The sequence below is a fragment of the Equus caballus genome, chromosome 14, assembly GCF_041296265.1.
Source record: "Equus caballus isolate H_3958 breed thoroughbred chromosome 14, TB-T2T, whole genome shotgun sequence".
In the NCBI taxonomy this organism is placed as follows: domain Eukaryota; kingdom Metazoa; phylum Chordata; class Mammalia; order Perissodactyla; family Equidae; genus Equus; species Equus caballus.
Genome location: NC_091697.1, coordinates 19,107,558 through 19,135,013, shown reverse-complemented (window position 1 = coordinate 19,135,013; position 27,456 = coordinate 19,107,558). Strand labels below are relative to the sequence as shown.

General features: G+C 42.6%; 1 protein-coding gene across 17 annotated transcripts in view; it reads left to right on the top strand.

Moving 5' to 3' along the window:
* The window catches only part of ZNF454 (zinc finger protein 454), a 103,714-nt gene extending 85,545 nt beyond the window's left edge, over nucleotides 1–18,169 (top strand). For all 17 annotated transcript variants that reach the window (XM_070233736.1, XM_070233731.1, XM_070233735.1 and 14 more), the window contains one exon: nucleotides 13,056–18,169. In XM_070233736.1, the coding sequence (XP_070089837.1) occupies nucleotides 13,056–14,389 (1,334 nt within the window). In that variant the 3' untranslated portion in view covers nucleotides 14,390–18,169. The remainder of the gene's footprint in view (nucleotides 1–13,055) is intronic.
* Nucleotides 18,170–27,456: the final 9,287 nt, after the last annotated feature.

The following is a 27,456-nucleotide window of genomic DNA, read 5'->3' as shown; positions in this document are numbered from 1 at the left end:
TCTGAACTCCAAAACTCAATTATCAAAAAAAAATCTTTTAGCTTACCCCAATACGATTCTGAATTTCTATTGTAACCAAACTAAGGCATTTTTAATATTTCACTCTGTATTACACAAGCAGTGCTATAACAAAAAAAAGGCGGGAATTGAAAGAAATTCACCTACTGTCCTACCACTCTGGCAGCCTAACGTCGTTCATTCTTCCCTTGGTTCATCATTAACACGAATTCTTTGTTGCGCTTGGTGGGGGAAATATGAAGGTAAATGAGGACTTTTATGCCTAGAGGCATTTCGTAGTCAGGTGTGGGTAATGACATGAAAAACCAGGTGGTCATGGTTCAGTAATATTTCCTTATCCACACAGGCCTCATTTGCGAGTTTCTCGTAGGTGCGTTCTTGGGTGTAGAAATACCGCATTTAAGAGTATGTGCTTCTTCAGCTCTCCTAGATTTCCTCAGATCGCTGATTAAATTAGTTGTTCCAAATTATACTCGTAATTGATGCACGTTCCTGTTACTTTACATTCTTGCCAAAATTTTGAACTGTCAGACTTTTAAAAATTAGCCCTGGGGCTGGCCCGGTGGTGTAGTGGTTAAGTTCACCTGCTCTGCTTTGGCAGCCCCAGGTTCGTGGGTTCGGATCCTGGGTGCAGACCCAACAATCCATGCTGTGGCAGTGTCCCACATATAAAGTAGAGGAAGATGGGCACAGATGGTAGCTCAGCGCCAGTCTTCCTCAGCAAAAAGAGGAGGATTGGTGGCAGATCTTACCTCAGGGCTAATCTTCCTAAAAAACAAAAAAAATTAGCCCATTCCTGAGAAGTGGTATCTCACGGTTTTAATTTGCATTTCCTTATTTACTAATGAACTTGAACATCTCTTCGTATGTTGATTATTTGTGTTCTATGACTTACATATTCATATTCTTTGTCCATTTTTCTATTACAGTTTATCTTTTTCTTATTTATTTGTAAAGGAGTTCTATATATATACAGGAGTCTAATACTTTATCAGTTAATATGTATGTCAGTCTATAGCTTATCTTTTCTGTTTCTTTACTAACAGAAGTTCTTAATTAATGAAGTAAAATATATGTCTTTGTCTTTTTTTTTTCCTGCTTTATCTCCCCAAATCCCCCTGGTACATAGTTGTATATCTTAGTTGCTCGTCCTTCTAATTGTGGCATGTGGGATGCCACCTCAGCGTGGCCTGATGAGCAGTGCCATGTCCGCGCCCAGGATCGAAAACAGTGAAACCCTGGGCCGCTGCAGCGGAGCGCACAGACTTAACTGCTCGGCCACGGGGCTGGCCCCCTGTGTTTGTCTTTATGATCAGAAAGCTTTTTTTTTTTTTTTTTTAAGATTTTATTTTTTCCTTTTTCTCCCCAAAGCTCCCTGATACATAGTTGTATATTCTTCGTTGTGGGTCCTTCTAGTTGTGGTATGTGGAATGCTGCCTCAGCATGGTTTGATGAGCAGTGCCATGTCCACGCCCAGGATTCAAACCAACGAAACACTGAGCCGCCCGCAACGGAGCGTGCGAGCTTAACCACTCGGCCACGGGGCCAGCCCCGATCAGAAAGCATTTTTGTGCTTTCTGTGTCCTGTGTAAATCAGCCTTTCTACCCTTAATCCAGGAGGGAAGGACTCGGTGTGGTTTGCTCTTGGATCCTCAGCACACCAGGGTCCAGTATGTATTTGTTGAATGAAAGCATGACTTTCTAGTAGTATTTACTTTTATCTTTTTTTTTTTTATAAGTCTCATCAGAGTTTTGCTTTTTCAGTAGACTTTTCCCTTTTTTTTTTTTTTGAGGGAGATTAACCCCAAGCTAACATCTGCTGCCAGTCCTCCTCTTTTTGCTGAGGAAGACTGGCCCTGAGCTAACATCCGTGCCCATCTCCCTCCACTTTATATGTGGGACACCTACCACAGCATGGCTTGCCAAGCAGTGCCATGTCCGCACCAGGGATCCAAACAGTGAACCCTGGGCCACTGAAGCATAACGTGTGCACTTAACCTCTGCGCCTCCGGGCTGGCCCATTTAATAGACTTTTAAATGAATAAATGTTTGGCTTTGCTGATCCTTTCTTTTTTGTCTTAATCTATTTCATTAATTTTTGCTCTTTGTTATTTCTTTCCTTCAACTTTTTTGGAGTTTATTCTTTTTCTTTATGTTCAGTATTAAATTTTATCAAAGTAATACATGCATTTAGTTTAATGGAACTACAGTGTTTACTATGAAAAACAGTGGCCCCCGTCCCCCTTTTCCCCATTCTCCCTTCTTTAGAAGTAACCACTTTCTCTTCTTTTATCTGATTATTTGGTATATTTGGTTCTGTGTTTCCAAGTAGCATGTTTGTGTTGCTACCTCTTGACTTTGCAGTTTTAGACATTTTTTATGAATTCCTTCTATAAAACGTGAGGACTCAGCTCACCTCCCCAACTCCTCATGCTTATCGCTGTTTCCATTCCCTGCCCTCGCTTGTAGAGTGGGAGTGTAACTTTAGTCGGAGCAATAATCAGTGTTTTACATTCTCAAACACTATTCACAACTGATCCATAGTAAATTATGACAACTTTTGCTTTCCTCAGCAATCTATTCCCAGAGTTCATTGCTTCTTAGCTTCATTTCTATTGGTCACTGGTTTAAGCTCAGCCCTTCTCTGGCTGGCTGCATCTCAGGCCTTTCGGGTGATTCGTTAGTCATGCTGACCGTTCCATTTTCCTGGAAAAGCCTCTTCTGGACCATCTGACCTGCTCCATGCTGGAATGCTTGGTGCCCAGCTGTCATCCTCCTGCGAGTCCCCTCTCTCCCAGGCTGCGTAGCCCATGGCATCTTCTTTCTTGGTTGACTTTCTTCTTTGAGTGGCACACATCTTCCAGTAGCTTCCTAAGAAAGGATGCATGGGAATAAGTTTTTTGCAACCTAATATGTCTCTGAATGTCTTTTTTCTGCTTGATACTTTCTGGATAGTTTGACTAAATAGAATTCGGCACTGGAAATCTTTTTCCTTCGGAGTTTTGAAGACTTTGCTCCATTGTTTTCTCGACCTCAGTCTGCTGTTGAGAAATCCAAAATCATTCCACTTCTTCACCACTTGGGAAGTATCTTTCTCTCGGAAAGCTTGCAGGATCTCCTCGTTTACTCCCGTGTGCTGAGGTTTCTTGGAGTGTTGCCTGGGTGGTTCTGTATCTGTATCGCTGAGACCCGGTGAGCCTGTGCTTGGGTATTTGGTGGGCCTTTCCATCTGCAATCCCTGCCCTTTGGTTCTAGGACATTTTCGTCTAGCGTTGTTTGATTTCCACTTCAGTTCACTCTTCATGGAGTGCTTGATACCTCCTGGACCGATCTTCTAATTTTATCTTTGTGTTAAAATTTCCATCTTTGTGCCTTTTTGTTGTAGTTTTTGACAAGTTTCTTCAAGTTTATCTTCCAGTTCTTTTATTGAGCTTTAAAAATATTTTTAAATTATTTTCGATGTTTTAGCTGATTAAAAATGCAATAAAATTCACCAATTTTAAGTGTAATATTTGATCAGTCTTGACAAATTTATACAGTTGTGTAACCATCACGAAATCAAGAAAAATAACATTTTTGTCATCCCTGAAAGTTCCCTCTTACCCCTTTGCCGTCAGTCCCTTCCCCCTCCCCAGCCCACTGCTCTGCCGATGTCGCTGTTTACCTTCCCGGGCGTTCATAGGAGGGGGAGTGTACAGGATGTGCTCTCGTATCTGACTTCTTTCACTCGGCACATTATCTTTGAGGCTCATCCTTGCTGTTTCGTGTGTCAGTAGTTCCTTACCATTGCTGAGTAGCATTCTCTTCTATGACCTTCCCACTGTTTGTTCATGCGTTCATCATTAATGAACATTGGGGTTTTCAGGTTTTGGCTAAAGCTGCTGTGAACATTCTGGTACAAGTGTGGGCATGATTTTTAGTTCATATGCTTTTTGTGGACATATGTTTTCACCAAGGCAGATGTCTAGAAGTAGGATTGCTGGGTGTAAACTAAATGTGTGTTTAACTTTGTAATAAACTGTGAAACTGTTTTCTCAGTGACCCTTCCACTTTGCCTTCCCACAGTGGTGTGTGTGGGGCCCAGGTGTTTCCTGCTGTGCTGCTTAGGCCTCCAGCAAAGTGCTGGGTAGCAGCTGTGAGGGGCCGCCCTGCTTGCTCCCCATCTTAGGGGAGAGCATCCAGCCTTCCACCATTGGTGTGATGTCGGGAGTAGGCTTTTTTGTAGATGCCCTTTATTAGGTGAGAAAGTTTACACCTTTTCCTGGTTTGATGAGAGTTTTGTCGTGGATGGGTATTAAATATTTGCCAAATGCTTTTCTGAATCCTTAAGATGATGCAATGGTTGACATAGTGAATTACATTGATTGGTTTTAAGATATCAAATCAAATTTGCATTCCTGTAATAAACCCAACTTAGTCTTGATTTGTTATCCTTTTTAAATATTGCTGGATTTAATTTGCTAACATTTTGTTAAGAATTTTTGCATCAGTACTTGAGGGCTATTAGTCTGTAATTTTGTGTCCTCGTAATATCTTTGTTTTTGGTATCAGAGTAATGTTAGTGTCATAAAATGAATTTGGAAGTTCCCCCTTTTCTGTTTTCTGAGAAAATGTGTGTAGAATTGGTGTTATTTCTTCATTAAACGTTTGGCAGAACAGTGCAGTCTTCTGGGCCAGGGATGTTCCTTGTGCGGAAGTTTTAAACTTCGTGTTCACTCTCGGCGGCTTTCTTCTCTTCTGTGGGCCACAGCTGTTTGCCGACTCGGCCTCCGCAAACCCTGATCTCTCTCGCTTCGGTTCACTCAGACCCCTGGGCTGCTCCGTGCTCTGTGCTCTGACCTGGCCCTGCCTCCGGGGGTCTGTATCTGTCACTGTCATTTGTCCATGGCCTAAAAACAGTTGTTTCTTTCTTTTTTTTTTTTTTTCTGGCTTTTTAACTGTTTTTGGCAGGAATTCTCTATTGAGTTTTCAAATTCTGCCATCATTTTTAATTTCCAAGAGCTCTTGTTTCTCTGAATATCGCTCTAAATATTTATAAAGTTTTATTCATGTTTTACAGTTAAAATGCTTTACCTCTAAAGATAATGATTTTCAAAAGCATTTTCTTCTCCCTTCATAGGTTCTGTGTTCTCGAATTTTCTCTTTGATTAGTTTATCTCTTTCTTGCTAGAAGCTTCCCCAGCTATCTAGTGACTCCCTATTGTCTGCCCCACTCAACAGTGGGAGGACTGACGTCCTTTTAAGAAGCTGTGCGTGGGTGGGTCAGTGGGGCTTAGGCTTCAGCCGGCTCTCCTGCTGCCAGCTGCCCTGGTGTCCTCAGCCCAGAGCAGCTTTGATGTACCCTCTCCGGAGAAAGAGCCTCCCTTCTTTGCCCAGTCAGGAGAGGGAACTCCTCCGTCCGTAGAGGGGGAGGGATCTGGGATCCCTCCTAAACTGACCTTCAACCAGTCCTCCTTATTGTGGCAGCCCCACCCCTCCACTTCAGCCGTACCTGATGGTGCCAGTTCTGGAACCTTTTGAAACGGAGGGGCGACTTCTTGACCACACTGTGTAGGGCCTGGGCTCATACTCCTCGCATGCCTTGCTTGAAGCCCTTCGGGTATATATTTTAAAACCATACCCTTTTCTTTTGAATGTGGGTCAGTGCAGCCTGGCGTGTGGCTCCCTAATTCAGCCCACCCTGAAGTGCCCTGGGCCCCAGCCAGAGCTGAGCCTGAGTGCCCATCCGAGCCTGCTCTATCACAGGACAGTCGGTTTCGGTGAGTCCAGTCTTTCTACACCTCAGCTACTCTTCAGCGCAGAAAAAATGGTGCATTTGACTCCCTTCTTAATAAACAATTAGATGAATGTTACCCTGTAACAGAAAACATGAAAAAGACAAATATTCTCTAAAATGCACAGATGATGTGTTTCTATGATCACAATCAGGAAGAGGCTTTACTAGACATCAGTAGCTGCTGAAAAAGAAAGCTAACAAGTGGTTGTTTTTCTTGAGCCAAATTATTATTTTTTAAAGCCATCTCCTGGATTTTTTAAAGTAAACTTTTTTGAGGTAATACTAACACAGAAAAGTACACGGATCATAAGTGTACAACTCAACAAAATTTTACAGTAAAAATACATCTGCATAATCAGCACCTACATCAAGAAATAGACTGTTACCAGCACCCCGGAAACCTCCGTCCCCTCTGTTTCTTTTGTCCTAAAGATAACTACTACCCTGACCATAGCTTCGTTTTGCCTATTTTTAAATTTCATGTGAATGGAATCATACGGTGTGTACCCTTCTGTGTTTGACTTCTCTCCTTCAGTGGTGTATTTGAGATTCATCCATGTTGTCACAGGTAGCAATAGTTAGTCCGTTCTCACTGATGTACAATATTTTGCCATGTAAACCTACCGCTACTCATACATTCTACTGTTGCTAGACGTTTGGTTTATTTCTAGCTTGAGTCTATCATGAATAGTACTGCGATGAACATTCCTGTGCGTCTTTTAGAGAATATATGCATACATTTATCTCGAATATATAGCTAGGAGTACTTTGTTCATCAATTTGTGAGCTTATTATACACTGCCAAATAGTTTTCCAAAATGCTTATACCAGGCTATACTCCAACCAGCAGGATATGAGGGTTCCATATTCTCTTATATACTTAGTATTATTTTTTTTAATTTTCACATTGTAGAGGATATATTGAATATTTCCTGTCTCAGCTTGTTACTGCTGAAATTAATCATCCTTTTTACTTTTATTAACTGTTTAAATATCCCTCTTTTCTAAAGTAACTATGTGTCTTTCCCCCATTTTCTGTTTAGTTGTCTGATCTTTTCTTATTGATTTGTAGGGATGTATATTTGGGATTTGAGTCCTCTGTCATATAGATATGTGTATTGCAAACATTGTTTCCCACTCTGGCCAATGATGTCATTTGATAAACGGAAGTTCTAAATGTTTCAGATAGTCCAATTAATCAAGGTTTTCTTCCCCCGGTGGCTAGTGCCTTTTGTGTCCTACTTAAGACATCAGTGCCATGAAGATCTTGTATGTTTTCCTTTAGCAGCTTTATTCTTTTGTCTTTCATACTTAGGTCTACAGTTCACACGGAAGATTCATTATTCATTGTTTTCCATGTGGATATCCAGCTGGCCCAGGATCCTTTACTGAAAAGACTGTCTTTTCCCCGTTGTACTGCGCTGTCACCTTTGTCATGCTTAAGTTGACCTCATGTGCATGGGTCTGATTCTGGCTCTATAGTCTATTCCACTGGTCTGTTTGTGTACAGGTCTATTTGTGGACTCTGTTCCGTTTCATTCTTGTTGTCTAATCTTGTGCCAATACAACACTGTTTTAATTACTCCAACAGTATATTGTCTTACAATTGATGTTCTAAGTCCTCCAGCTTTGTTCTTTTCTTTGTTTATAGAATTTTAGAATTGGCTATTCAATTTCAACAAAATTTCTACTGAGATTTTGATAAGAATTGGCCTGAATCTGTAGATTAATTGGGGAAAATGAGGAGTATTCCATTCTATAAATATAGTATATCCCTACAGTTGTTTAGGTTTTCTTTAATTTCTCTGAAATGTTTTTGTAATTTTATGTGCATAGTTCTTGCACATCTTTCATAGTATTATAGTTATTTCTAACTCTTTGTTGTTTTTGATGCAATTATAAATATGTTTTGAAAGTTTCATTTTCCAATTATTTGTTGCTGGTATATAGGTTTTTATATATTGATCTTGTGTCCAGAAACTTTACTGAATTCTCTTGTTAATTCTAAGAGATTGTCCACAAAGTATTATGCATTTTTATATGAACATAATCATATTAGCTGAGAATAATGACATTTTATTTCTTCCTTTGCAAACTTTTATTTTTTCTCTCTTAGCCTTGTACTGGTCCAGACTTCTGTTACGGTGTCCAACAGAAGAGGTGACAGCAGACATGCTCGTTTCAGCCCCGTCTGATGTTTTCAGTATTTTACAATTAACTGCGATGTTTGTTGTAGATTTTTGAGGGATACTCTTTTATCAGATTAAGGAAATTCTGTTCTACTCCTACTCGGCTGTGAATTTTTATCATAACTGAGTGTTGAATTGGGTCAGATGCCTTTTCAGCATCTATTGAAATAATGATGTGATTTTTCCCTTTATTTTGCTAATGTGGCGAATGACGTTGAGTGATTGAAGTATGAGAACATCCTTGAATTTCAACTTATTTGTAACATATTATCCTTTTTTATGTCATACCTTTTGCTAATATTTTGTTTGGGAATTTTATCTGTGTTCATGAGACAGAATGGTCTGGGATTTTATATTTTTTTAATTGTCCTTCTCAGATTCTGGTAGGTTGTGCTCACTTCATAAAACCAGTGGAAGTCTTCCTTCTTTTCAGTGCTCTGGAAGAGCTTGTGTAAGATTGTGTTATTTCTTCTTTAAATGTTCAGAAGAATTCACTGGTGAAGCCATCTCTGCAAGGAAATTTCTTTGTGAGAAGGTTTTAATTTGAAGATTCAATTTATTTATTAGATATAGGACCATTCAGATTTTCTGTTTCTTCTTTTGTCTGTTTTGGTACATTGTACCTTTCTAGGAATTGGAGTCTTTGTCTAAACTGTCTAATTTATTGGTATAAAGTTTCCTCATTATCTTATTATCTTATCAATCTCTGTGGAATCTGTCCTGATGTCACCTTTATCGTTCTTGATCTTGGTAGTATGTGCCTTCTCTTTTTCTGATTAGTCTTTCTAGAGGTCTGTCAATTTTTTATTAAGTTACTAATTTCTGTTATCTTTATTATTTCTTTCCTTCTCCTTTGGGTGCACTTTGCTATTTTTCTAATTTCTTGAGATTGATCATCAATATAGACAAATAGATCATTGCACATTTCCTCCTGACGGTGGTTGTAGCTGCATCCTATAAGTTCCAGTTCATGTTTTTATTATCATTTAGTTTAAAATATTTCCTAATTCTTGTTGTGATTTCTTTTTTGATCTATCAATTATTTAGAAATGTATTGCTTAATTTAGAAACGTCTGTTGATTTTCTAATTATCTTTTTGGTATTTTGGTATTCATTTCTGGCTTTATTCCACTGAGTTCAGAGAACATATTCTGAATGGTCTCAGTCCTGTGAAATGTGTTCATGCTGCTTCATGGCCCAGTATGTGGTCAGTCTTGGTAAGTGTCCTGTATACTCTTACATATAATGGGTGTTCTGTCATTGTTCAGTATAGTGTTCTAAGTATATCAATTAAGTCAAGTTTGTTTTTCTGGTTGTTGAGATCATCCCTATTCTCAATAGTTTGATTACTGAATTATTGAGAATGGTATGTAAACATATCTCACTGTAATTGTTAAGATTTCTCTATTTTTCCTTTTCATTCTCTCAATTTTTACTTTATACATTTTGAAGTTGCGTTATATTCAAATATAGACTTGTTATATGTTCCTGGAGAATTTACCCTTTTGTCAATATGGAATATCTTAAAGTCTGTTTTCTCTAATATTGTGAGATTTGTCTGATATTAGTTTATGTACACCAGCTTTCTTGTGGTTAATGCTTACATGGTAAATCCTTTCCCATTCTTGTCTTTTCTATATTTCTGTGTCTGTATTTTTGGTATTTCTCTTCTAAGTGGCATTTAGTTTTATTTTATTTTTTTTCCAGTCTCACAATCTAAGTTTTTTAATAAGATAATTTAGACCAGTTACTAATATATATGAGATTGGACGTCTACTATCGTATTATTTATTTTCTATTTTACTCTCCTGCTTTAAATACTTTTTTGTCTTCTATCTTGCCTTGTCTTAAGTTAACTATTTTTAGTGTTCCATTTTCACCCTGTATTAGCTAGTTTATGTACTTTCTTTAACTAGTCTTTTATTGATAAGTCTAATAAGTAAAACCAGCTTATTATTATCCAAAATTAATTTTTACTTTTAATAATTCAGACAATGCTAGTACCTTAGAACATTAATTCTGTTTTCTTCCTTCAACCTTTTGTGTTATTTTTGCTATGTATTTTAGTTATGTATATGTTTTCAACCTCTGAAGACATTATGATTATTGTCTTGTGCAGTAATATTTTTATTTATCCATGTATTCACTCTCTCCATTGGTTTTCATTCCTTCTTACATTTCCTCGTTTCTGCCTGGAGCACTCTGATCATCATTTCTTTTCCTTTTTTTCTTTCTTTTTTTTTTTTGCCTGAGGAAAACTAGCCCTGAGCTAACATCTTGCCAGTCTTCCTCTATTTTTCGTGTGTGGGACACCGCCACAGCATGGCTGATGAGTGGAGTATGTCTGGCCTCAGGATCCGAACCCATGAGCCTAGGCTGCCGAAGTGGAGTGTGCAGGCCTTGAACCACTCGGCCATGTGCCTGGCCCTGTTGTCACTGTGTTCTTTTAACGTGGGTTTTCTGATGACACAGTCTCTTTTTATTTGTATGGAAGTATCTATTTCATAGTCACTTTTTAGGAATATTTTCTTTCTATTGAATCCTAGTTTGGCAGTTACATTCTTTCAACACTTCAGATGTTGCTTCATTGTCTTCTGCCTTCCATTGTTTTTGTTGAAAAGACAGCTGTCTGTCTTATTTTTCCTCCTTTGAAGGTAATGTGTTTTTTCTCTCAAGCACCTTTCAAGATGGTCTTGGTTTTCAGTGGTTTACTATGACGTGCCTAGGTGGATTTTCTTTGTATTTATTCTGCTTAAAGTCTGTATTCCTTCTCCAATTCATTTTTCAGCCTTTATTTTTTCAAATAATGTTTTTGCCCCATTCTTTTCCTCCGCCCATTCCAGAACTCGAGTCACACATATGTTCAGCCTTTTCACTATGACTTATATGTCTCTTTTTAAATTTTTTTCCTCCAGGTTTTACCATGGATGTTTTCTGCTTATGTGTTTTTCTATTCACTATTCTTCTTTTCTACTGTGTCCAATATACTGTTAAATCTATCTATTGAGTTCTTAATTTCAATTATTATATTTTTCAGTTCTAGAATTTTCATTTGATTCTTTGGTTCCAATCCTCTGTTGAAATTCTCCTTCTTATCTGTTTTATTGACCATATTAATTACACATTGTAAAATCCATATCTGATAACTTGGGTGTCTGAGTTCTGTGGGTCTTTGTCTATTGTCTGTTTTTCTCTTGATTCAGTTTCTTAGTACTCCTGGTACTTTTTGATTGAATCCGTTATGTGTGACCTTATGTGTGAAGGAGTGAAGAGGCTCTGGATGCTGTTGTATTCCTCCAGAGGAGACTGGCTTTCTCCTCTGACAGGCAGCGGGAGTGCAAGCAGGCCCCTCTCATCCAGCCAGGACTTGTTGGCTAGAGATGGGGTGCAATGTTTGTAAAGCTTTGCCCGTCTCTTGTTTGCCCTTACTGCTAGGTTGTAGCCCTCCAGGAGGCCCAGTGGAGAGCTTCACGTTTGCTGCAACCACCACTCTGCCTTCTTTGGAGGGTCCTAAACTCCAGTTTTTGACTTTACAGTACCATAAGACTATAGAAAGTTCTGAATTTCTGCTTAGCTTAGGCTCTTGCCCTGAGTAGCATAAGAATTCAGCAAGTTCTATGAGGAAAAAACCACTAAGTGTTGGGATCACCTCTCTATTTCCCTTCTCTTCCAAATATTAGACTGTCCAGTTTGCCTCAAGTAACTTCTGATGCCTTTAGACAGAATATATTTTTAATTCAGATTTTCCTATTGTTTTCTGCAGGAATGCTGGTCTGCTACAGGCTGCTCTGTCAGGTCCAGAAGTGAGAGCCAGCCCCAAGGTCTTCAGTTTGGGCAGTACCGGCATACCCAACCCTTCTTTCTGCTGAGCACAGATGCGTTACTCTGAGCTGACCAGAATTTCAGCCTTGAAAGGCACCTCTTTATCTTTCTTTTCCAGATATATAAAGTAGATTATTTTTTGATTGTAGCTCTTTGTAGATTTTTCTGGAGTAAGTACCAAAAAAAAGTGACAAGGGAGGCTGTTCTTAATAGGATTTCCCGGGAACCTCTGCATCATCTGTGTTTAGTCTCTAGTCCTCATCATTGCATTTCCTAGTACAAAGTCTTAAATAGACTTAACATAAAAGGCAGATATTCACAAATATATACGGAAAAGTAAAGTGCAATTCAGAACTCTGCTTGTTAATATCAAGGTACCCATGAACCCCAGTGAGACAGTTGTTGAATAAGTATAGAATTTGTGTGTTGGGAGAGGACTCATTTTGTCAGATAATTCATAGACCATGGTGCCCATCCCAGTAGCAGAATCCCACTTCTAGTGACTAGTAGACTCCTTTCCTCGGTGCAGGGCCTCTCCTTCCTGGACATGCTGGTGTGTCCTGGCAGGTTTGCTGCTTTGTCTCAATTTCCTGTGCTCACACATACGTCCTCATGGTACATTTTCCTCAAATGGATGTCACAGTATTCATATAGGTTTGAAAATATTGCTTGCTCACTGATAGCAGGAGGTCCCAATATGATTGGTAGATATGAGTATTTCACACAGCCTTTATAGTAGCCTAAATTTTTAATATCCATCTGAATGCTAAAATGAGTATAAAATACAAAATGTTCATTTTAGTAGTTACTCTGGAGCTGAATTTTTTTTCTACCAAGTGTTGACCTCTAGTTTAAATGGTTTCTTCAGGCCACATCTGGGCTATCACTAAAATAGACAAGGTACATTTTTTTTCTTATCTGTTGGTATGGTTTTGTCTGTATAGGTTTTTTTGAGGCTTAGAAAGTCAGGGAACTTCTCTGTAATCACAAAGAAAATAAGTGTTGTACCCACCATCCCAACCCAGGCCTGTGACCTGCACTCAGGCTCTTCTGCCTTATCCATTATCCATTAGGTCACCCCTCCTGCTGTGTCCTCTGTGAATCTCCTCCCTTTTCCTTTCTTATCTTCACTGCAAGAAATCTTCAAAACTAAAACCAATTTGTTACCATTATAAATAGGCTCACCTTCTTATCCCAACTACAAGTTTTACTAGGATAAAACAGACGTTTTTCTTTTTGCTGTCTTTCAGACTGGATCACTATGCCTGTAGGTAGGAAATCTACTCTCAAGGCAGATATTCCTGAAGAAGGATTGGATCGGTGGGTGATAAAGGAGAGACTCACTAGAGATGGTCACTGGAAATGTGACAGCCTATTGGAACGTCAGCATAGAGGCCAGGAGATGAAGTTGCAGCAAGCGGTACTCGCTCACCAGAAAACCTTGTCTGTGGTTAGTGACCAGGAATGTGATGAACCTGGGAAGTGCTGCACCGTGAGCTCATCTTTTGTTCAAAGTCAGGGATTACAGTCTAGCAAAAAAGCCTTTGAGTGTAGTGAGTGTGGAAAAGTTTTCACTAAGAGTTCAGTCCTTAATAAACATCAGAAAACTCATACTAATAAACTTAATGCAAATCAGAAAACTCTTATTAAAGAGAAACGATATGAATGTAGAGAATGTGGGAAAGCCTTTCACCAGAGTACACACCTTATCCATCACCAAAGAATTCACACTGGTGAGAAACCATATGAATGTAAGGAATGTGGAAAGGCCTTCTCAGTGAGCTCCTCACTTACATATCACCAGAAAATTCATACTGGAGAGAAACCTTTCGAATGCAACTTATGTGGAAAAGCTTTTATCCGAAATATCCACCTTGCCCACCATCACAGAATACATACTGGAGAGAAACCTTTTAAATGCAACATATGTGACAAAGCCTTTGTGTGCAGGGCACATCTTACCAAACACCAGAATATTCATAGTGGAGAGAAACCCTATAAATGTAATGAATGTGGGAAAGCCTTCAATCAGAGTACCAGTTTTCTTCAGCATCAGAGAATTCACACTGGAGAGAAGCCCTTTGAATGTAATGAATGTGGAAAGGCCTTCAGGGTGAACTCTTCCCTTACTGAACATCAGAGAATTCATACTGGAGAGAAACCTTATAAGTGTAGCGAATGTGGGAAAGCTTTCAGGGATAATTCATCGTTTGCTCGACATCGGAAAATTCACACTGGAGAGAAACCATACAGATGTGGTTTGTGTGAGAAAGCCTTCAGGGACCAGTCAGCCCTAGCCCAGCATCAGAGAATTCACACTGGGGAAAAGCCCTACACGTGTAACATATGTGAGAAAGCCTTCAGTGACCACTCAGCCCTCACTCAACACAAGAGAATTCACACTAGAGAAAAACCCTACAAATGTAAGATCTGTGAGAAAGCCTTTATCCGAAGCACACACCTTACTCAACATCAGAGGATTCACACAGGAGAGAAACCCTATAAATGTAATAAATGTGGGAAAGCTTTCAACCAGACTGCCAACCTCATTCAGCATCAGAGACATCATATTGGAGAAAAGTGACGTGACGGGAGTGTAGATGGAGGAGCTTTAAGACTGAATTTATGAGTTATTAAATGTAAGCGAGTCATTCTAGAGAATAACCAGGAACACTACAGTGAGACAGTCATTTTATTTACTGAGAGTCAAGCTTCACGATATTGTGGGTTTTGAGAGTTTAGGAATGGCAAACCCTCCTCGTGGTTCAGTGCTGCCTCAATTGAACACCAGTGCTGTTTAATAGTCTGAATTACCAAGTGTCAGAACCAAAATGGATCTTCATTGACAACCTAGAAATTGGTTTATCAAATTTATGTTTTGACTGTTAAGACAAATTATAAAATTGTAAAAATTAAGGTTGAGAAGCAAAGGAACACAAAAGTAAGAAAATGGCCTACAAGCATTTTACTCTACTTGCTTCTCTTATATAAGAGGATTCCCACCTCAATGGAACCCTCTGTTCTCCACACCCACACTCCCGATGCCCAGTGTAAAGACGCGCAGCCACCCTGGTCAGCCCAGGACTTACTTGAATTATGCTCCCCGCCTTCTGCTTCAAGCCATGTGGGGCCAGGTCTCCCTGGGCTATGTGTCCACTGCTGCTTACCTGTATTCTCCTTCTGAGACACTTCATTTGAATGGCATGTCCCTCTTTTGCTTTAGCAACTCCTAAGTGGTAACATTGTGTCACTTATTACCATCCCGTTTGCCCTTGGGGAATGTGGTGATCTGATCTCATACACAGTCCATGATACTGGGTGTTGCAGTCAAACCCAGCTTTCAGAACTTGGGACCTCTGTCTGGGAGGCAGAGGTTAATCAAAATCTTGAGTTACCCACTTCCTCTGGGCCTCAGTTCGACTCTAACCCTGGGACGATACCTAAAGCAGGGCCTTAGTCTGTGTGGATACCCTCCAATTCTGCACTGCAGTCTACACACAGCAGTCAGGGCATGCGCAGCTTCAGGTGTGGCGATCCCAGCCACCTAGTGGTGTCCCAGGCCACCTCCACTTCTGGGACTTGGCATTTCTTGATGTGCAACTGCATGAAAGGTTGGAACCCCAAGGCCAGCTCCCAGAAGGCTCTGACCCACTCTCTTCCCCTCAGCTGGGCTGTCCTCTGTGTCCCCTGCATTAGAGTGTATTTGTTACTACTGGGATATTGACCTGCTGCATCCTAGTTCTTGCCCTACTTTTGTCCAGTTTTCTGAAGGTATTTACTCTGTTCACAGGAAAGGCAGAGAGCTTTGAATTTCTGCTTTTGGATTTGAAAGTAGCCATTCCTTCTCCGGCCGGGTATGGCACTCCTTAAAGACTCTCCCATCCTTACAGTGGTGGGCGACATGTTGAATGATTCTACAGGTCAAGAAGTGGTCAGCTACACTGTGACATTCTCTGGCAGGGGCAGTGTCCATGCTCAGAAGTTTGATTGAGACTCTAGTCCTACAGGTCCAGTCTCCATCTTTAAACCTTCAGTGCTTTCAGTGGAAATCACAGATAAAATAACATCTCTGTGCCTTCACACACTCAGCCTCTGGTGGCATTCTCCCCTTCCGCTCCACAGAGAATGGGGAGCCCACACCACTGCAGGCTGGAACACATCATGTAATGAAGATGGAAGAGCAAGTAAACTGTCATTCCAGGAAGCAAAGTGGCAGGGTGCTGGCCTGTGGAACAGCTGTCCATCAGGTTGGGCAATCTGCTGGCCCCTACACATGCTGCACCTCAGCTCCAAGGCTCAGAAGAGGCTGTTGTCCATCATGTTGGAGTCAGTCCCTGCTGCAGACACCTGCCTTCAGTGCTATCCGTGTGGCCTGCCTGGTCCTGACTGTCACTCTCTCACCTTGAATCCCTGAGAAATACATTGCCAATTTGTTGTTCATTTTGTTTGTTATTAACAAGAGCTGTCGCCACTTGGTCTGTGCCTGCAGTTGAGCCAAGACCTGCTGCCGCTTTAAGGGCTCCATTCATCGCAGTGACAGCCCCAGGAGCTGTTCCTCCACCCGAACCAGTGCAGTCTGAAGCCCTCCATCTGGGATCAGTCCATGCTCCCTGAGCCCACCTCCTAGCAGGCTTGGGTCTTCAGGGAATTCGACTCTGAGGTGCCTGTTCACTCGTCCCTGTCTGGAGGGATGAGCTGGGCCAGCCTGGATACACTCATGGGACTGCTGCTGGACCAGGCCATTAGCTCTGGCTCGGTGACATTCTGCCATATGATCAGCACCTCACTGCGTGACTTTCTCAACCATAGGCATCAGCATTTTCCTGGGTGCTATTCTGTACTTTTCTAATCTGAAGTAGTATGGCTCTCTGGGCAGTCGGACCTCCCCCAGCATCACCTTTGGCTGACCCCTAAAAGTGCATTTTTGAGAACCCTGAATTAAAGATCCTCAGCTACCTTCTCTTCTGCCAACTGATCTGCATGGTGTTAGACAAGATGTTGGCAATTATTGGGAGGGACTTTACCCCACCCTCAGCCAGGTTAATCCCAAGACATCCAGAGAGTCCTAGGAAGAGGAGTTCATTGCATACCTCACTTTTCTAGTCTTACTGATTGACCACATAGAGGCTGACTGTGACAGACGGTCAGGACCACTCTTTGGGACCCTTCAGGGTTACAGAGTTTGCAAGCTGGTAACGTGCTGCCCTCAGCACATCCAGATGATCCCCCACTACTTCCTGCCCCACGTGGTGCACAGACTTCCTGGTACACCCACAACTATGCTATCTCAAGATGACGAATCTGCATGTGGCAGAGGGACTGCTGAACTTACATGCGAGCCAGTCTCCCCAGCCCCCTCACCTGGACTATAGAAAAAGCTATGAGCCAGAGAAGCAGACCTAGGACCCCCCTCCCACATCAGAGCTCTCCTGGCGTACTTTGGAATTGTCCAGGGAGCAAACCCATTGGAGGTGCCAACCCTGCTCTGCCCAGGGGAAGGGGTTTCAGTAGAGGGTTAGCATCTAGACTTATAGTCTTCAATGCCTGTGGGCTCCCATGAACAGCTGCTGAAACTGCCTGCTCTCGAGGGAAAAAAAATTGCTCCAAGTTTCCCCTTTCAGTTTCCTCGAATCCCTCTCTCTCGTCAGGTCTTCCTCATCTCCAGCTGATTGGTTCTACACCTAGCTTCTCCCCATCCACCTGGGTCTGCCCAGCCTTGACAGCGGCATCTCCGTGAGGTGGTGCCCTCCTCCATCTCCAGCACTGCTCTGCCACGGCACCTTGGCCGCCGCAGACTCAGGCTTCCAGCTCACTGTGCGTGAGCAGCAGAGGCTTGGGTCAGAAGACCCCTGAACTGCATGCATGCCTTTGGTTGGGAAAACCCTTCCCCTAAGCATGGATTGAGTCCAAGAACAGGCGTCTGATTCCTCTCGATTCATTCCTGTTGCCCCTGCTCCTCACACTGCCCTCCCGTTTGCTGCTGGACCAGCCAGCAGGACGACATGGAGACAAGACACACCCGCCCTGCTTCATCCTGCAGAAGGAGGGTTCCCAGCTTCGCAGCCCACCTCCACTCCTGCTGAATATGTTTTTGGTAGTATTTTTACTTTTAATATTTTTATACCTGTTTATGAAGGAGAAAAAATAGAAGGCTTGATTGTTTGCCATCACTGAAGCACTTCTCAGTTGTGCTACCACTCATTGTCCACAAGTGCCAGGATTTGGTCGCCCGGACATATCCCTCCTTGTTCTGTGTGTTACCCTACACACCACACATCACTGTCCTTAAAAAATCGTTGCCATAAGAATTATTATCACTGTGTTTTTCTGAAAATAAATGAGGAAAGTTCCTGGTGTTCCAAGATGTACAAGTTGCATTTGTGTTGGCTGCTTATCCAATTAGATGTCACTGAGACATGGCCAGAGTCGTGCTTCCAAGCGTTTTTTATCTTTTTATGGCCAGTCTTGTACTGGATCCCCACAATGACCAACCAGACCTGCCTGGCCCCAGAAACCGTAGTGTTCAGGCTGTGGGATGGAAAGATCTATATGCCTGTCACTGGGAATAACAGCTAACGTTCGAGGGCGCACCTCGTGCCACGTACTGTTGTAAGCACTCTGCACTTGAAGGTGGAAGAAAGAGGTTTGGAAACTTCAGAAGTCGCAAAGCTGGTAAATGGTGAATCAAGGACTTGACCCAGGCGGGGTAGCTCCAGAGCCCACGTGCTCACCTACTGTGTTCAGCCGTCTCTTCTATGACACATTCCAGGCCACCCTAGAGAGCCACCTGACTCCAGACACGGGGGTGGGGCTGGCATGGCTATTGGTGGGTGGGAGGTTGTGCAGCAAGTTCCCAGTCTTGCGGCCGTGCTCCAGGCACGGTTTTCCACATGCACTTCTGCAAGAAGACCTTTCTTCAGCCTTGGGCTGACCAGGTGGGAAGAGTTCAGGTGCTCTTCCAACCTGAGGGTGCAGGAGCCGTGAGTTCACAGATAGGTATCTGAGCCCTGGGCATCCCCTGGTACAGCCTGTGATAGCCATGCAGGTGCTGGACCCAGGCCCAGTGAGAGAGACGCTAGGGAATGCCCCTTGTGGAGGTGACCCAAAAGAGGAAAGCTGAGGCCAGTGGCCAGAGGAACATAAAGGGGCCATAGTCATTAATTTAAAAATTTCTGCCAAGCATAGTATATGTGGTTATAGACGCGTATAGTTACTACTTCCATGAACCTTAAATGGGGAAGACAGGTAGTATGAAAGGAAACGAAGAATTAGCAAATAATTGTAGTGTATGCAATGAGTCAATAGAATGGGATGCTACGAAAGAGTGTCGGGCCAGCTTTGGTGTGGTTAGGGAAGGCCTCAGTGAGGAATTAACTGGTGACAAGAGACACACAGGATGGGTGAGTGAGAAAGGTTTGGGCGTTCTAGACAGAGTAAACAGCTCGTGGGAAAGCTCAGAGGCACAACTGGCTTGGGCTGGTTTAAAGAGGTGTGAGTGGAGCCCAGCATGTCGGGACCTAGGTGAGCAGGACGAGGTTTGGCAGGAAGCGGGGCAGCCCTCAGCGAGCTCTGGGCACTGCCTACGTGCGGGGAAAGCTACTACCACGTTTTAGACTGCGTTTCAAACTTCCAAGCTACAGATAGTTTCTATTGATATATAAATTTTACCAGAACATGAAAGATGGAAAAATTTCTAATTAATTTGTCCTTTCCCAATTAATTTCCCTTGAGGTGAATAAGAAATTTCAAAGTTGGAAAAAAACTGTTCATCACCTAAAGTTCAATTACTAATTTGTTCACTAATATTCCTCAACTGAGATACAAGGTTGCTCTCTGACACATATATTACCTAAGATTTTATAATTCCTAGTCATTGTGATAAGAAAAATAAAGGAGTTATAAACTTCTCCCTGCGGGGACAAGCCAGGTTCCCCCTGGTGAATGGCCCCAGGCTCCTCACCAGTCTTTCTGGTCCCCTCCAGTCCATCTCCCACTCCAGCCACCATCGACTTGTCCACCCCACGGACCCAGCCATGGCTCTCACCTGCTCAAGCCTTTCAGTGGCTCCCCTTGGCCGAGGGTGGAAAGCAAGGCCGTCAAGACCCTTCACAACCAGATCTGTCTAGCCTCTCCAGCCTCCTCGCCCCGCCTATCCCACGGCAATGGAGAGCTCCTGGCACCGGAGGCTGGTTTGTAATTGTTTCTTTGTCTAGTTCCCCAACTAGGCTGTGAGCTCAAAGTCAAGGACTTGGCCCAGCGTAGCCCTCTGTGCCCAGAACCCAGCTCAAGCTGAGCACACAGTAGGGTCAACAACTGTGTGTTAAATTAATAAACGTGAACCTCACCATTTCCAACAAATATTTGCTGAGGCCTGTAGAGGATATAACACACACCTCTCTTTAAAGAAAATGCCTTCAATCGGCTTATGGGTCATAAAGGGCAATTCTGTTCCCAGGGCCGCATGATAAGGGAAAGTCCCTACTCATTCCGTTACTGCATGTCGAACTGTCGCGAAGGAGGTGGGGAGCGTTGTGGTTGCATTATCGTCTGAGCATTATTCAGTAGATACGTAACTATTTTAAATGATTTAAAGTTTTTTCTTTTTGATAGCACACGGTACAAACTCAAAAGCATGTACAGTGAAAAGTCACTGCCTCCCTCCCATCCCCGCTGTGGTCTGGTTTCCTCCCTGAGCGACGACCGTTACCTGACTGTGTGTCCTTCCAGAGACAGTCTGTACATAACGACACCCCTTTTGTAAACACAGACGGTAGCATGCTAGATGTGGTATTCTGCATTTTGCTACTTTTATTTAACAACGTACCTCAAAGATCTCTTTATTGCAGTGCATATGGAGCTGCCTCATTCTGGTAATGGTTGCAGAGTATCCTGTTGCATGGATCACCCCAATACATTTCAATCAGTGGTCCCAAATTGAGGCGCAGTGAGGTGGTTTCCTTATTGCAAAAATGCTGCAATTAATGTCCTTGGATCTATGCCATTTCATACTTTGGCAAGTATGTCTGTAGGGAAAAACTCACTGAAGCGGGTTGCTGCATTCAAACGGTGTGTGCAGTTTTTAATTTAGAAAAACAGCACCATCTTGCCCTCCGCAGAAGATGAGCCGGTGTGCACTGCCTCACGTGTGCCGTGCCAGCACGGAACCTCAGCTGACTCTGTGATCTTTGCCAGTCTGACAAAAGGGTGTCTCCGAGTGGTTCCCCCCCACCCCATTTTATTGAAATATAATTGACATATAACATCCTGTAAGTTCAAGGTGTGTAATGTGATGATTTGGTACACGTAGATAGTGCGAAATGTTTCCCCCAGCAGGATTAGTTAACACATCCTTCACCTCACATAATCACCATTTTGCTGTTGTGGTTATGGTAAGAACATTAAAGCTCTGCTCTGATAGCAACGTCAAGTGTCCAATACACTGCTGTTAACTCCGGGCGCCGTGCTGCTCGCCAGCTCCCAGGCCCACTCTCGCAGCTGAGAGCACTGTTGTTCGGGAGTCAGACTGGGCATCTGTCGTATGACCAAGAGCCACTGTATCTGTAAGTATAGGCTTGTTGGTTTTTAGAAATCAGTTTATAGGTTCTTTTCCCATAACAAGGCAATCAGTCTTGTTATCCTTTGTTATAAGTTGCAAATGTACTTTATTAGTTAGTTTTTGTTGTTGTTGTTTGGTCTTTGAACAGAATGGGGTTTTTGTTTGTTACAAAAGCTTTTGATATTTATACAAAATTGATTAATCTTTTCTTTCATGGCTTCTGAGTTTTAAATCACAGTTAAAAACTACCTACCCACACCAAGGTTACTTTTTAAATTGTCCACTCTTCCGGTTTTATTTTTTTTAATTTTTAAAGATTGGCACCTGAGCTAACAACTGTTGCTAATTTTCTGCTTTTTTTTTTTCTGCTTTTTCTCCCCAAATCCCCCCAGTACATAGTTGTATGTTTTAGTTGTGGGTCCTTCCAGTTGTGGCATGTGGGACGCTGCCTCAGCCTCCCATGATGAGCGGTGCCATGTCTGCGCCCAGGATTTGAACCGGCAAAACCCTGGGCCCCAAAGCAGAGAGCACGAACTTAACCACTCGGCCCCAGAGCCGCCCCACTCCCCCGGTTTTATTTTTACTTTAACATCTTTGATCCCTTGGAATCATTTTGGTGTAAGATGTGAGATTATAGGACCTATTTAATTTTTTTCCAGATGACTATCCAGGTGTCATAACACCATTTATTCACTAACTCATCTTCTCCCCTGCTGATTGAAGATGCCCTCTGTATCTTCGAACCTTTTACTCATCTTTTGGTCTCTCTCTGGGCTACTCTGTCCCATCGGTCTATCTATGATCTGTGAGCCACTACTTTAAATTATTAGAGCTTGATAATAATATGACTTCTAAAATATGGATTGACCCTAAAATATAGAAAATAAAATTTATATTTTTCTAAAGTAATTTCTTATCTCAAAATCTTATCTTCTTTCACTCTATTTAAGAGGATAATTAGAACTTAATTTTAATGCTGGGAAGAATGTCAATCAAGATTTTAAAAGTCTCCATTGAATGACGATTCAAAGAGTCCTGCCCTACACCTCACCTTTTAGACCCAGTTTTTCAGGATGTATTTCAGTCCTTTGTCCCTGTCCCTCTCGTCCACGATGGAATTCCCTGACAACCAACCTCGTCTACGAGCGACTCTGGGTGGAGCTGAGTCAGTGCTGTGGCCTGTTTAAGGGTGTCCGTGTGTCTTTGACTCGATATGGTTTCAGCCCTTTTTCTTATCTGTCTTTGCTTTTTCACTTGAATCACTGGACAGTATGATGTAAAAGAATTGAACAGCACGGCTAACGTACTCAGCCTTACGGAACTGTACACAGAATGCGGCTTTGACACCTGCAGAAAGCCGCATGGTAATGAAAACACCAAATATCAAAACTAAAGTGGATCTTTTATTCTATTCAAGATGCTAGACCACATTTTATAGTGTGATCCCCTTCACAGAAGATATTTTCAAGCTTGTCTTCTGTTTTTAACCATCAGGCTATTTTACTGCTTTTTTTGAAAGTGCAGATTCCTCTAGAAAGCAATTTTTAAAGAAGGAACGCTGGTGTGGGAGTGGGGGCTTATTTACCAGGCCCAAAGTGATTTGGGGGGGGGCTGTGTCAGGTTCCTTTTTACTTTGTGTCTGCTAATTTCAGCATCCGAAGTCTTTGCAAGTCTCTTCATTGCCATTGCCTTTGTTTCTGCTGGTTCTTTCTCCCGGCACCTTACTTCCCTCTTTAATTACTTTTGACGCTATGCTGTTGCTTGTCTTTGAATAACTGTGTTGGAGGAATTCTAAGGCCCAAATGAAGGTGCCATCTTCCAGGGAAGATTTACATTTGCTTCTGCGAAGCCCCTCATGGACCACTCTGGGAACACTTCAATTTATGGCAGGATATTTCGGAACACCTAGGGGATGAGGATTTGGCTACCCGTCCACGTGAGGGCTGTCACGTGGTTATAACATCTTAGGAATTGGTTCGTTTTTCTCTTGCTCTGAAATGCACAAGACAAATGCCCTCTGGATGCTGGAGAGACGGGGACAAGTTTCAGCTGGTTTCTTCCTTACCCGGATGTATGTAGCCCTCTGAGTTTCCAGCTTTAAAAGGGGTGGGTGTCCCATTAGATGTTCCCCATGGAGCTGACCTTGGCCTTTGAACTCTGTCTACGTTGCCCCAGCAGGTTGTCCAAAACCCATGTTCAAGTCTGCCTGAATCTTCAAATGTTGTCAGAGAGAAAGCAGCTTCATCAGTCACTTACCTCTCTGGGGTCAGTGAGATTTCACTGAGAGTTTGACCTGATAACCCTTTATGATCTTTTCAGCTTTTCAATGAAAATTCTAAAAATATTTTTATTATGTCTTTTAGTGGCTTTAACCAGGAGATTCTGGTTTCAGTAAAGTTGCACTCCCTTGTCCCTTTGCTCTCTCAAAGCCATCCTGTCAGGTGCCCCCACGTCTCCGCTGAACTGCTCCTGGCGAGGTTACCAGTGCCCTGCACGTTTGCTAACGTGATGGTCACTTCCCCGTCCTCATCTGACATTACCTACCAGCAGCACTGGACATCGTTTATTACTCTCTTTACTTAGCTTTCAGATCAACACATTGTCTTGGTTTTCCTCCTGCTTTACTGGCTGCTATTTCAATACTCCTGCTTTCTTCCCACCATTCTTTGGTGATAATATCTTCTGCTAGTTCTTTCTCATCTCCCTGACCACTTAATACTGGAATGCCCTACCATTCAACTTCTGACCTCTTCTCTTTACTCTTTACAGTCACACCCATGGTGACGTCATGCAAATGAATGACTTTCCCACCCATAGACGGAGGACTCCCCACCTTTCATATTTAGTGTGGGCAGCTGCAGTGTAATCCAGACTCATGTATGTAACAGCCTGCTCAGAATTCCCTGCGGGCTGTCTAATCATGATCTCAACCTTAGCTCATCCGAGTGGAGCTCATACTCTTCCTCTCCAAACCTGCCTGGGACTGAGGTGGAGAGGGCAAGGAAAAAGGAGGACTAGAGGGGATTTCCCTATTCTCTGAGCATTAGAAATCCCCTTTCCTGCTCTCGATCCAGAACCAGAGGCTTCGGTGTGGAGCGCTCTCTCTGTCTGTACCCTGGTGCCCACATCCAGGTTGCAGACTAGGCGATAACAGAGGGGAAGTTGGGGTAGGGGGACTTCAGTAGTACTTCGGATTTTGGTCTTTTCCCCCGATCTGCCTGCTATCATTTCTTTTCCAGAGTCTTCGAATAGCTATTGTGTGCGTCCTGTCCAGGTCGTAAAGCAGCTTTCAGTGGAGGTGACAGGATGGAGGCTGCTTCTTCCATATTACCCAGAACTGGAACCTAGAATAAAATTTTTATTTTTATACAGCACTGTATTTTTCCTAAGATAACTGCCGTAAAGTTTTGCTTATATTAATTCCCACAGATCCTTAATTCTTCTCAGATATTTCATCATATGAGCCTGCCATCTTCTATTGATTTCACGTTTATACTGTATTCCTCCATTTGGAACCCTTGGTCCTCCTCCAATTTAGACAACTTGCCTTCTAAAACTGCCTGTGTCTTTCCAACTGGATCTTCTGTCTATTGGATCCATTGTTTCTTGGATCTGATGTTTCTTCTTTCTTGGTTTACACCATAGTTTTGTGGAGCATATCCTCCAAATGCTTTCTAAGAAAGGAAACACAAAAGATGAACTTCATGTCCTTGCATGTCTGGATGTATCTTCATTCTGACTTCACACTGATTGGTAGTTGACTGATTATAGAATTCTAAGAGTGGGAGAGGAGATAAGATAATCTTTCTGTAAGAAGGTTATTAAATAATACTCTTGATTCTAGCCCCATTCCTCACCCTTTCCCCTCCTATGCCCTGTATACCTAAGACCTCAGACTTTCCCAGTCAGTGTCTTTAAGGGAAAAAACTACCCTCTTTCCTCATCCCTGGAAGGTAGGAGTCTGCTGATGTCTTTCTGTGTCCGGGGTGAGTGTGGGGGTTCATTGTGTCATAGATGGACTTTCAAAATAACTTCCTGTTCTCTGCTCCCCTCTTGTCACATTCCCCCGCCCACCACCGCCCCTTATATAGATGAGAAGACGAGCATGTGTGTTTACCCAGCCACTTACACCAAAAGGCTGTATCGGTTTACTTAGGTGAAGGTAAAAAAAAGAGTAGCCTTGTTTTATGCTATTTAGAGTCGAAACGTGTCCTGTGCACTCATGTCCACTCTCGTTCTTTTCATGACATTATGATAAAGGTTGAAATGGGCATTAAGAGTCAGGCACCGACACTGAGCTCTAACGATCTGGCCGATCAGAAGCTTTCCAGAGGTCAGCACAGCATGTGGAATTACCCTTTAGATAAAGAAGATGCAGAGCTGGAGAGAACAGTTATGAGTAGAGTCAGGTGTCCACATAAACTAGGAGATTCGGTCCCCATTCTGGAAAGTCTGTATATCCAGGAGACTAATACTATCCCGGAAACTAAGGTGTGTAATTTGGGAGAAATGGTAAGATACGTTTTGAGTATAATGGGGAGTTAAATTTTGCTTTTAAAGGGACTAACCTTGATTAGTTCATTATATTACGTCTGATGTCACTGTGTTGTTAGGAAGCTTTCTGAGAAGAATTCTGAGATGCAGAAAGACTGGATGAAAGTTCTGCACCTTACTTAGTGTCAGGAGAAGTGAGTGCTCCTTCCTACTGTCCTTGTTTCCACTTCCACTATTGGTCTGCATACTAAGTGCTACCCACTCTGTCTTTTAGAGTGAGAATTGTTGAGAACCGAGGATTTACATTTAATACATTTCTAAGTATTCTTCTCCTGAGATTGGAGTCTGAGCGCTCAGAGTCACTGGAGACTGAAAGAGACGAATGAGCCATGGACCATTAGAGATCACTCGGGTCCCCAGCAGTGAGCAGCCACAAAGCGTGACAGAACTCCGAAGGGTGCCGTGAGGAGACAAGACAAACTGTTGTCGGAATCCACAGAAATGACAGAGGTGTTGGCAAAGACGTCATGAAACTTGGCTGCAAACAGTAAGTGATCTTGAAACCCGGAATCGCGTGGTAAGGCGTGTGGAAGAAGCGATGCAGAGGTGTTCGTGGAAGAGTCACGGTGTTTTTGTAGGGGCGATGAACTCGGAGACAGACTTGCCTTTCGTTTCTGCCACTTCCTATCTGTGTTACTTGGGGCAAATCTTATCATCCAGTTTTTATTTTCTTTACTGATTAAAAAAATAAAGGAGTGGACTGGAGAGTTTTAAAGATCCTATCCAGTTCTATTACTCCTGCCATCCTTTGTCGCTGAGTATGCAGGCTGAGAACGAATCCTGAAGGGCTTTTGTTACCAATGTCGCACGTTGGAAATTCTAAAGTAGACAGGGGGGATGGACCGGGATGATGAGATGAAGAGAGTGTCATGATCACACATTCATTAGGAAAGTGGTTTGTTACCAAAGCTGGCGATCCAGATTACCTATGGAGATGTTCAAAAAGGCAGCTGTTTATGTCTTCGGCCCTACTCCTCAGATTCTGCAGTAGGAAGATATTATGGATGCCTGAAGTTAGGGAGAGACTGGATCTTGAGAGTGGGGCTATGCAGCTGTTACAATGATTCATCTGAGTTAAGGATAATGTAGGTAAAGGAAGTGTCGACAGCTCTTCCTTGAGAAGTAAGTCATGATCCTCGTCCTCGTCTCCTTTTAGGCTTTCTTTAATCATCAACTTTTTCTTACCCTTTCTAGGGGTTTTTATTCCTTATATAGGTCTTCATAGCATGATAGATAATGCTCACATCATACCATATCCACTGAGCTCTTCCTATCAGCCAGGCACCGTGCACTGAGCCATGACATTTATACCAGACCCCCAGGTTTGTGAGGGTGGATGATTACCTATCAGCTAGACGTGGTTCTCATGCTCACCACATGGATAAGGAAGCTGTGACTTGCCCAAGATCCCAGTGGCAGAGTAAGAGAAGAGTTTTAAATGTGAAATCTTTCTGATTCTAGAAACCAAACCCTTAACCACTAAGCTCTATGGCCATAGGTCTTGGAGAACTGGTCCCCCTGGCTGCCAGCGTCCTCTGCTT